General features: G+C 34.9%; 1 protein-coding gene across 1 annotated transcript; it reads right to left on the bottom strand.

Moving 5' to 3' along the window:
• Nucleotides 1-202: 202 nt before the first annotated feature.
• On the bottom strand, nucleotides 203-1,042 carry LOC128676461 (histidine-rich glycoprotein-like). The gene has a single exon (XM_053756586.1). It carries the CDS (start codon nucleotides 1,040-1,042, stop codon nucleotides 314-316), a length of 729 nt encoding a protein of 242 aa, XP_053612561.1. The 3' UTR covers nucleotides 203-313.
• Nucleotides 1,043-12,445: the final 11,403 nt, after the last annotated feature.

Below are 12,445 nucleotides of genomic sequence, written 5' to 3' on the forward strand. Positions count from 1 at the left end.
TTCTGCGGTTTCGGTTCAACCACAACACAACTATACATATTTTTCACCGCAAAATATTACTGGTAGGACGCGTAATATCAACATTTTCAACCTAAAATTTGGTTGTAATCAAGTTATGATCTGACACGTCGGATTTACAAGTATTATGGGATATAAAGTTTCATTTTAAAATTGTATTGGATGGCGAAATAATAAAAAGATATAAAAACACATCGTTTTAATTTCCATAACGCTTATTTGCTAACAATTATAATTTACAAAAATTAACAAAAAACCCGTAAAAAAGTTAAAAATATCACAGCTGTGCTTTGGCTTAATGCTTTCCGTGGTGGAAGCCCCAGTCCTTGTGGTCGTGATGACCGCCCTTCTTGCCATGGTCGTGATGATGGTGATGGTGCTCCTCGTGACCGTGATGACCCTTGTGACCCTTGTGATGTTCATCATGGTGATGCTTGTCGTGATGGCCGTGTTTACCGTGATGGTGTTCATGGTGTCCGTGATGACTGTGACCACCCTTCTTATGATGACCTCCATGCTCATCGTGATGGCCGTGATGATGACCGTGCTTGTGATGCTTGCCTTCGTTATGATGGTCATCGTAGAAGTGATGGTCCTTATGGAAATGATCCTTATGGTATTTCTTATGGTATCCGTCAGTTTTCTCTCCCTTATCGTGATGCTTGTGATGACCGTGTTTCCCTCCTTTGTGATGATGACCGTGCTCGTGATGATGACCGTGATGATCATGCTCATCCCAGTGCTTCTTGTGACCGCCACCGTGTTCTTTGTGGTGTCCTTCGTGGTGATGCTTCCCGTGATGCTCGTGTTCACCCTTGTGGTGATGATGATGACCTTTGTGTCCTTTATGTCCTTTCTCTCCGTGTTCATGATGGTGGTCAGCGTGGTGATGGTGACCACCGCCTTCCTCATGATGATGGGACTTGCCACTGGCAGCCGCTACCAAATCCTTCTCATCTTCGGCGAGTCCCCTCGCGGACGCCGCCGCGAGGCAAACTAAAGCGAATACGACAAGACACTTCATGATTGTTGTTCTGAGATTGGTCCAGATCAGTATTTATAGTAAAAAGAGCTGAGGTGAGGAAAGTGTGGAGCAATGCAGTGCGCAAGCGCCAGGGACGATGGGCAGTGGACCGTTACGTCGATTCGACAGTTTAACATTAGTTTTGACTTGCATACGTTACTTGCAATTAAAAACATATTTCAGAAAAATAGTTACATAACAATTTAAATAAATAGGAATCTAGTTACTTAGTTACCTTGTATTTTATTTTCAAGATTTGACAGGTTAGGAATGCGTGGAAGATATTAGAGGATGCTTTGGTCTAGCAACGGAACGGGTAAAAAATGTTTCATTGTACATTTCTTACAAACTTTTGATAACCCTTTACATACGTACTTACGATTTTACTAAACGGTAGGTATGTTTTGCCAATAGAAACTTCGATTCCAAATAGGTAAATTCATTTGAAATCGCCGCGGCATGATAAATCATTTACTTAACACGTACATTTCGAGTACAATGCAGCAATATTCCATAAAAACTGCACATTCTGAACAAAGCCTCGCTTTGAATCGAACTTTTATAGGGAAACTATTGAAACTGGTAAAAGACTGGCCTATTCCCTTTGGTATTTCAGGAGAGTCGAAAGAATATATGATGACAATAGAGGAACATATATGATGAATGAATAGGTATTTGATGGCTATCTGTCTATCTCATGTAATGCGGGTTTAGTTTTCAGAGAAAGATCAGAGTTCGCGTTCTTCCTTTTATAGATTTGGCTTTAATTTTATAATCAGTCCGGTTGTTTACACTTTTTCGAAATGCTGTTATTACCTATCAACAGTCAAGACTTTTTATACATTCCTCAAATTGTACAACACTCACAGGAGGATATTGAGTGGTCTTATTCTAATCCAGAAACCACACCTTCCTTGCGCTAGAACTGGCTGGAAAGTACAAATTATTAATTTCAATTGTTGGGACAATTTGCTATAAAGTCATGTTACTAATATGACGTTATGCTTAGGTATATGCTGTTTAACTATGATCTTTCAGTAAAAAAGGTTTTTTTCTTTTTTAAATATATTTTATGCACACGCCAGTCTGCCTCTATGTACCACATCTCCTCTCACGGGTCTACTGGAAGAGATTTCATTTGAAATAAGTAGCTCCCTTGTAGTCATTTTTATAATGTAATTTATATTTTAAGTTTTTTGTGTACATACATTGATAAATAAATAAATAAAGGAAGTATATCATTCTGCTACCAATATTTCATGGGTTTAGAGAGTTTCTAAGGGGGTCCAAGTAAATAGTGCCGCTTGGAACACACTAATATACGTGTTTCGACATAAAACGAAATTTAATTTTGAATTTGTGTTGCGAGTTGCATTTTCTTCAACAATAAGTTCCTCTAATAAGAGGAAAGAAAGCCAATAGGCTTTCTTTGTGTTTTGGAGCTAAAATTATTTATTCAGTTGGTGTACGAATTATTTGTAGTATGGAAAATAGATTGTATATCCATTGTTTTCTCACATTTTCGTATTCACTTCGCAAGGGTTCGATATCCCTAATTGTCAGACCACTGGCACACAGCATCTCGTCCGTGTACTGTCCAGTAGGTGCTAATTTAGAAAGAGTGAACATACTAAGTATGATGACGGAATAAAATTTCGTGAAGTTACGGCCTTTAGCTAAATAATCTGAATTATGTACGTAATAATTAGCACTAAATTGGATTAGTTATCAGTTTTCATTTACTGGTTAGAAATTTGAGAAATTACCGATTTCGTTGTATATTTTTTATTGTATTCAGTTCATGAGATGTATTTCATAATAATAGTAATACAATTGAATTACATTTTGCAAAATTGTAGCTGTTCGTGTGTTGGACTATATGGTCGCAATCTAAAATAAAAATAAAAAATGTCATCTGGACTCCTGGCTCCTTCCGTCTAGACTGAATACTAAATACGTTTTTCACTCTCAACAAAATATAATAATCTTGTGCAATCTCGGCTGATGTTTTATTTTATCGATTACTTTTCTAACATACTGTACCCAATTACTTCAATCGGTGCTGGTTAATTAACTGTACTATTTTTAAGTATTACTTGTCAACGATTGTCAACGATTGTTGGAGAAAATAAATGATTTTTTACTTTTTACTTAAATTGTTTAATCAAATCGTACATTTTTAAATTTTAACAACAATAACATGTCACGTTACGCTGCATGGATCTTTCAATTTTATGGACAGATTTATCAACTGTTCTCTGTACAAGACAAGCGTGGACGTACAAAAAACATGCGAGCAAGTGAAACACTTAAACTGACCAATCGCGATATCACCCTGAATTTACGAGCCCAGGTACACGGAGTTACAAATAATTAAGCATATAGAAGAGCTATTTGACGTCAATATCTGATGTATATCATCCTAAGTTGAATAAATAATTTTGAATTTGAATTCGAGCCGCGTGACACCACACATCCAACGGAGCATTAACATCTCCGTGACTCGTAAGTCCCTGTCCCTGGTGGACTGTACACATAAAATTCAATTGCGAATTGAAATTCTGTTTCGAATTTTCAATCCCTATTTCTCTCGAGTTCACAGTATCACGGTTTCATCCCTTAGGGGCAGACAGAGACGAGAGTCACGAACGGGCATATTAGTGGAAAATTTCGCATTTTGTATACATAACTACAAAGTAAAAATACTTGATTGCAACATAAACAAGATATAATTTTGAGTAAGACTAGAATTATGTGCATTAGGCGGCCGTGTCGCTAGTGCGTATCTCTTCCAGGCTGCCTTGAGGAAAGGAATATCATTAAATGAATTTGAGAGATGTTTCAAAAAGGCAAACGGTACACATAGATTTTACAATGACACTTGGAAGGAGATGGCTCGTTGTACCTATTATTTTATGTAGTTCTATTAAAAGCTAGAAGGTGACATTTCTATTTTCCACATTATTTCGATTTCCATGGTCCAGGTGCACGATTTCCCATCGTAAAGCGGCTTCTACGACCCAAACAACTTTTTATTCCATTATCCGAAGAGCAAAGTTCAATAAAAATAAGAAAAAAAGTTCAAAGCTTCCATCTTGTTATCTAAGTACACCTACCTGAATGATTGAAATCTAGATATATATTTTACCATTGCCATAACCGCTAATAATTATAAATATAAATAAATAATCAGAGCAGTAATATGAAATTAATTTTCTTCTCACTGCGAAGAATTTTTTTTTTACAACAAGTGATATTGATATATTTCTTAATTATATTAAATTATGAATGAATGGAGGAATGTTAGTTCCAACTATTTGCAAAGTCAATAAAAAGAGTTTATGAATATATGAAACTTATATAATAGTAGAACACGTGCCATATTCTGTTATTTTTAATTTATAATCAATCAAACACAAAATCTAATAAGCCAATTTTTATGAAAAAACTGAGGCTATACATTTTATTTCGAATTTGCCACGGAAACGAAGCCCCGGGACGCAGCTAGTATTTGAATAAATATTCAAATCTAAAATCTTTGTCGCAATAAATTTTGTAAGATGCCTTCAAAAAACGCTGTAGAATAAACATAAAGAGTTTGTGTAAAAGTTGGGACTTAGTTTGAGATAGGTTAACAGTAGACCCCTTTCAGATGTACTCCCTTTTGCACTCAAAATTTATTTATTTTTCACTTAATGATCTTTTTGCAATGATGATGTTGTGTTTAAAACGGCCACATGAGATCTAAAGGTTCACATTCTACTCATGCCAAGCTACATGAATTTGTATATCTGTATTTGTATATCTCTCTCAATGTTTTGCTACAGAAAGCAACTTATTGTACTATATGCGCCGCAATTTCGGGATAAAAAGTACCATATGCGCTATATTACATTCTACACATATTTATAAAAATTTTTCATCGATATTACATTGGTAGAATTAGCGTGATTGAGTGACAAAAATCCTTACACACTACATCCAAAATATCACATTTATAATATTTGTGGGATTGGGATACAACTACCAGGCCCTGGGCTCCGACGCTCAAGGGCTAAGGAAAAACTCAGAGGTTGGGATACAACAACTTGCAACTAGATAATAAAGTTTTGTCAGACACCTTTGACTGACTAATAGAATATTTGAAACTATTAAATACATATAAATATATCAGGACAAATCCCACACATTGAGCTAGTCCCAAAGTAAGTTCGAGACTTGTGTTATGGGATACTAACTCAACGATACTACATTTTATAACAAATACATATATAGATAAACATCCAAGACGGATTGGCCCGGCCAATCAGAAAAAGATAATATTGTTATTGCTAAAATGATAATGTTGCTAACACAGCAATAACAAACTAAAAAGGCCCAAGTAATCAATGAGAATAAACTCTTTTTTCCAGACCATAAAACTTTTATAAAGAAGGTGACGTCCCTGAAGCATAGTTGCGGGGCTGTTAGGGGTGATACAAACTTTCAAACTTCACAACAGTGTATTAAACCATGCTCGATAGCTTCCGGAGACCAACAAAATCATTCGAATATTTAAGAATAAGAACTATTATGGGAAATTTGGGATTTTATTCATTTAAATAAAAATATATAATAAAATTTATTTATATTTAAAGATATAGATAAAATTTTAATGCATTACGATGTTTGTTATTCTAATTTTAGTTTTTCTTAGCTAAATTGTTATTGTCTAGATATAACAGCAAAAGAATCAACAAGATTTTCTACGTGTTGCTTGAAAACGTTAAAATACAGTAGACTTTTTCACACGCAGGCATTGTTTGAGTGTACCGAAACCACAACTACTATTACAAAACAGCGTCATATTTTAATCATAAATCTATTTACATGAAAACAGGCAAGTTAGTGTTATATTTATTTATTTGTTTTCATGAAACCTTTTATTTTCTCTCAGTTTTATATAAATTCTTTTTTCTTTTCGAGTGTGTTAATTGCTAAGACTGATGTCATAATGTCATATTAATTACATCAATTTAACAACAGAAATACTAACAGTCCAGAAGATAATGCCCTTTAATAAATTACCTCGTCTAAATGGATCCAAATAAAAGAACCGAGACTCAAAGCTTTCTGAGGAAATATGATTTTTTTTAATGAAAGACAAGACTCTTTGTTAGAAGAGACCTTTTTATTAGTTTAAGTTGGTCTAATGAAAATAAGAGCATGCGACACAGTTGTATTTGGTTTCACAGAAAGGGTATGTGGAACTTTATGTAACTCAACAAAAGTTGGAATGCTACGTTGTAATAGAATTTTTATAATATTTCCCGAGAACCACAGTTAGCAAGTCACGTTTTTATTTTTAAACGTTACGTGTGACTACGTCCTCGAAAAGGCTCATTATCCTTCCTTACGTTATGATATAAGGCAAATTAGGGACACACAGCCTTAGCAGCTGACATGCGACAATAGCATTCTCATATACGGTTATTTCTCGTGCGGCCGGTTGAAAAATCACAATCATACTTTATCTCTCTCTCTCAAAACTTCAAAGTTTGTTTTTTACACTGAGTCTCGGCTTCGCGGCTTCAGAACCACGAATTCAATTGGGCTTTAATTTTCAAACAAGAAAGAAAGAGACAAACGAAAAATAAGAACGAAGGTGCAGCTGCTCATTTCAAATAAAATTTCTTCGCAGAAGATATGTGAGCTCCTCGTCTCGAGCGTGATAAGTGTGACCAGATACTAGTGTCAGACTGAACGTAATTTTCAAATTGCTTGAGCACAATCTGACGACTACGAGACATGCCCCATTGCTCAATCGTTGTGCTCCGTTACGACGACGCAGCACGATTCAACTCCATCGTGCACCATTTTTTTTCTATAGTTTTTGACACTGACGTGCGTTAAATGCACGTCGAGACTCCATATCGTCATGATCTGCGTTGATGCGTCAATGAATGTTAACGTCACGGAGTGTGACTGAACAATGGGGCCTAGCTCTACTGCTGTCTAGCAGTAGATATATATTTCATTCAATATATCAATCAGAATAAACAATTTTCGATATTTATAATGTTTTGTTTAGATCTCGTTAACGGTGTTTTAATAACTACAACTATTTTCATGTTAAAATTCTGAATACTATGTGTTCATTCGCCCGTAATAATTTAATAGCCAGTTTAACTAACCATTTGAAAATTAAACCCAAAAGTTATACTCGAGGGTTATGAGATACATGTTAATAATCAGAAGAGATATTAGCAGTGTTGTTTTATATATTTGTAAATTAAGTGATATTATCTTTTTTTTTATACTAGGCTACTATAATACTTCTATAATACAGGCTTTATGTATCCCACTGCTGGGCAAGTCTCCCCATATGTCTTCCAAAGGTCTTTATTCTGGAGCCATTTGTTACCAACCACGCTGGAACTTGTCTAAATCATCCCGCCAACTCGTTCGTGGTATTTTCCTTTATATTTAGTTTTTAAAAAGTCATAGTAATTTTTATCAAAATGACAAAGCAACTAACATAAACATCAAACTACTGACAATATAGGTATAAAAACAAACAAAACTTTTGTTATTCTATTCACTGTGTCAAATGGGCCGGCGCAGCCATTCGTTATACTTTACGTAGTGACTGTTAGTCACAGGTGCCATTAGAGAAACGCTTGGCCCTCTTTTATTGTTTTACGTCAAAACCAAACTGTTTAGTTTCTGCTAAATGGTCCTTTGGTGTATTTATAACGTGAAAAAATATTTCCATGAAGCATTTCAGTTATTCGTATGTGATTATTTAAACGAAAAGTATCAATAATAACAAAATGGCTATGTTATGATAAATTACGTATCTTCTTATGTTTTTATTGAAATTGTTAACTTAAATATGTATTTATTTTTGTTCAAAAAGTTACCTGAAAGCCGACAGTTGAAGTGATACGGCTGTGTTTTGCACATTTTCTTTGATTAACTATTTAAATATTAATTTTTAGAAGTAAATTACTTACTACGTCTACATTAATTCGAACAAAGTTATAAGATTGTCGCGTGACGGGTACAACTTCTCCTCGTGTATGCAACAGTTTGATAATGCAGCCAGTAACATATACATTATCAAAGTTTCTAAGAACCAAATGCCGCATAGTGTTGTTAGTAATAATAAAAATATTACGATACTATCGTAGCTTTGAAACTCATAAATCTTGTTGGTGAAACTGAAAAATGATTTGTTTCAGATTTACTTGAAACTTGAATGTTAATCTATACAATGTGTGTATTATAACCAGGTTAGGTTAGGTTAACATAGTACCGTTGAGTTAGTGTCCCATAACACATATCTTGGCTTCTAAACCATTATGTGGATATTGTATTACCTACTATAAATTAAGCGAATAAAATTATTTGATTAGATTCGATTCGATCCGATCCGATCCGATCCGATCCGATCCGATCCGATCCGATCCGATCCGATCCGATCCGATCCGATCCGATCCGATCCGATCCGATCCGATCCGATCCGATCCGATCCGATCCGATCCGATCCGATCCGATCCGATCCGATCCGATTCGATTCGATTTGATTTGATTTGGACTTACTTTGTAGCTCAATCTGTGTGACTTGCGCATAAATATTTATCCGAAATGGAAATGACCAACAACGTTTATTGAATTTGAATACTAATAATGTCGATCAATACTCTGACTAACAATAGTCAGACAGTTATATCGATATTGTGTCTAGTTTTCAAAATTTACAACACTAGCACAGTCCCTTGAGATAGTATCCCATATATATATATATACGAAACAGAGTTCGGCAGACTCTTGGTTGTGACGAAATTATGTCACTTTATTAGTAAATCCAACTTTGTCTTTGAATAAGTTTCGCAGGATAATAACCTTGGAATTATATTCACTATGCTTGGGGACGATGGTCGCTTGAGAAATTTTCTTTTCTTTTTCTTCGTCGTATCAACCATTCTAATTGCAATATAAAATTAATTAATTTATTTTATTAGAATATCGGAAATATAAATATGAGTTTTCTTTACTTATTAATTTTATTTATCTATACATAACGAAAGGTAAATTTAGCCTGATTCGTTTTTCACTAGTCAGCCAAGAGACGCAGAGAAAAAAGTATTATTTTTGGAAATAGTGCAAATGAACAAAACGAAATATTGAAAAAACAAAAGAACATAAAAAATCTTATATTGTAATCTAGGTACTTATGTATGGTATGTATCATACACACGTGTATAAAATCGAAATCTATGTTGAGAATGTGTGTCAGACAGCAGACAGCTGTGCAGGTAAATCTTTTCAGACAATTTTTTTCCTCTCTTTCCCTGCTGAGAGGTTCAAAGATTAACTGACCTCTGTTCAGTATTTTTCAAGATCTGCGAAGCAACTATCATAATATATGTTATAAATTAATCCACTTACACCTTCATTCTGCAGTTTTTGCTGTTAGGAAACCATTCGAACTTATTTCAGTATCTGGTACTTTTAAATTCCTTTTTTTCGTGTGCCAATTTCATCTGTCTGTTATTTTTATTGTTATTCTTAGTAATGCGCTCAAAATTAGGCCCCGCTGCGTCGTCTGGACAGCCACAGCTTGTCTCAATCATAAAAACTGAAGCAGATTTTTAAATTGAAATACAAGTATCTAACATCGAAACAACGTCACAATAAAGTAAATAAAATTGTATACACTTGGCATCATACTCCACGCTATGAATAATACCAAGTTCCGCCTAACTTTGTACAAATGGCGCGGTCTCCCGACTCAGGCAATGACAGATTAGCGGAGTCTAATTGCAGTTTCGCCTTTTGAGATGCGGTTTTGGTGATATTTACGAGATAGATAGTATATATGAGGTCCAATATACAAAAAGACATCCAGAGGCAAAATATATAAATAAAATGCATATGGACAAATCACACAGATTGAGCTAGCCCCAAAGTAAGTTCGAGACTTGTGTTACGAGATACTCTAACTCAACAATACCATATTCCATAACATATACATATATAGATAAACATCCAAGACCCAGATCAATCTGAAAAAGATTTTCCATGTTGACCTGACCGGGGATCGAATCCGGGACCTCTAGTGTAGCGGCGTGATGACCATTAGGCCACGGAGGTCGTCAAATTATACCCCATGATAACTAGGAGCAGAGTTTCTTGTGGTCGACCTCAAGTAAAATGGCATAAAGGATAGAGAAAAAGAGAAGGAGAAGAAGATAGAGGTATACAGAAAGAAAACTTCGTGAGGAAATGTTCTATTTGACTTGACAATTGCAATGGCAATCCTATCCGCGCCTCGGTCCGCAGCAAAAGTAGTCTGCATCACTAGAGCTATATCAGTTTGTGTATGTAAAACCTGGCAGACCCCACGCAAAAGTCGCTCGTCGCCCGAGTTTTGCACAGGTTTGGGAAAATTTACTGCGTTTTGCACGATTGTTGCAATTCACCATTTTGGGTTATTCCCGCGCACCCATTCGTGGTTCGTTAACTTTGCTATACGAGTGTTCCTGCTTAGTTCATGACGCCGCTGAGAATAAACCTTTCGTGAATTTATTTTAGAAGTTGTAACATTTGATTGTTGTGTATGAGGATGGATGGGACAGACCCACGTTAATGATACGCGATATACATTTTGTTCATGTTAGTAAGAATTAAGTCTGTTTTTATTGAAATGCCTACATAAAAACTATAATTGTCAGAATGACACGTGAAATAAGTAGGCAACATCAAATTATTTTTATAGCAAACTTGCGACTACTGTAGCGGCTTAGAAGTTCACGTAGGGTAACCTGACGTGCGGTTGACTGTACTGTACATACAGTACAATATTGCATAAAATCCAACCAATTTTTATTATTGGGAAAAACTGATGATGGCAGGTTAAAATGAAGCTATTGAAGTTCGGTTCTAGAAATAAATCATTTAGTAACAAATGGTATAACTTATTTTGTTTTGCCATTTACATGGAAATTTTAATGTGAATAATAATAAAAATTACTCGTAAACATGATTGTAGTATATTATATCCCGAGTAGAAAAGCTTTTGTTAGTTTTTCATAGAATTTTTCCTATTTATTTTCCCCATCTTTCTGTGACAAGAAAATTGGATAATCTTTTGTACGCCTGTGCATTTAAGTTGAGCAATATATTTCCAATGATACACGAATCCGTCGTATGATTTACTCGCGGTTATATATCACAGCCACCGTTACACACAACTACTGGAATTAGGTGTCGCTATATAAATTTTCGTTTATATGAAGTATATAGATTTAGTAGTTTAAGGTCAGGAGTTCTTCAGAATTTTGTCGTCTAAACGATTTTCCAGTTTCTTCCTCTACTATTAAAGCCTCGAAACCTAGGGTCCGCTTTCCTATTTTCACTTCCACTATGTCTTTGGTATATAAATTACCCTAGACGATACGTACAGTACAAATTATGATAAAAAAATATACAAATAATACAAACATTTATGTTGATGTTAATAATACCCCAAATCTTCTTGTATTAAACCGAGCTACCTCAAATGAACGTAAGCATACTTTTCCCACACTTAAGCTGGACTTAATTAAACGAACAAAAAGTCTTACCTTAAGCACTCGCCGATCATAAGTTATTGGCTGTCTAATGATTACAGATTAACTTCCGAAAATGGAGGAAAAATAAATGATTTGTTTTTTTTTTTTTTAATATGCAAAACACTTATTGAACGAACAAGGAAATAATAGTACAGTCGTAGACAGATAAACCAGATCGCCACCTAATCGACTTATCGCAACAGGGCGTCAGATTTATTGATCTCCGACTGTACAGGGGCGACATGTCGCCTACTTAAAATCTTGCATATAGGCAAGCTGTTCGTTTATTAAGCGGCTATGGCCGGCTTCGCTCAAATTGTACCTAGGCTGCAGGCGAGTTGTGAACTGCAGTAAAATTTTGATGCACTCGCCCGATATTATTTTACGACTGAGCCAAACATGGAGACAGTTTTTTTGTCATTATTATGTAAAGAAATATAAGCACATAAGAATATGCGTGAAAATCGGAGCTGTAGTTTTTGAGTTTAACGCGAACAGAAAGACAGACAGACGCGGCAGGACTTTGTTTTATAATAACTATTCCACTATTACACGTTGTGTACCAAATTTTATGGAATGGGATCTGTGATTATTTCTTTCTTTCAATAATTCATTTAGTTCTCCTTTAGTATACAGTTTAACTATACATAATCAGACTTGCTTAATAAAAAAAAACAACACCTCGAATATTTTACATCTATTTTCGTCATCTATATCAGTAACTAAGTATATTCCATGAAGAATTTAAAATAAATCCAATGTACAAATTTGGCCTTTATTAATTTTTATTATATATATTGATTAA

The sequence above is a fragment of the Plodia interpunctella genome, chromosome 16, assembly GCF_027563975.2.
Source record: "Plodia interpunctella isolate USDA-ARS_2022_Savannah chromosome 16, ilPloInte3.2, whole genome shotgun sequence".
NCBI lineage: Eukaryota > Metazoa > Arthropoda > Insecta > Lepidoptera > Pyralidae > Plodia > Plodia interpunctella.

Coding starts and splice junctions, on each gene's coding strand:
- LOC128676461 (XM_053756586.1), bottom strand. CDS start 1,042: ATGAAGTGTCTTGTCGTATTCGCTTTAGTTTGCCTCGCGGCGGCGTCC.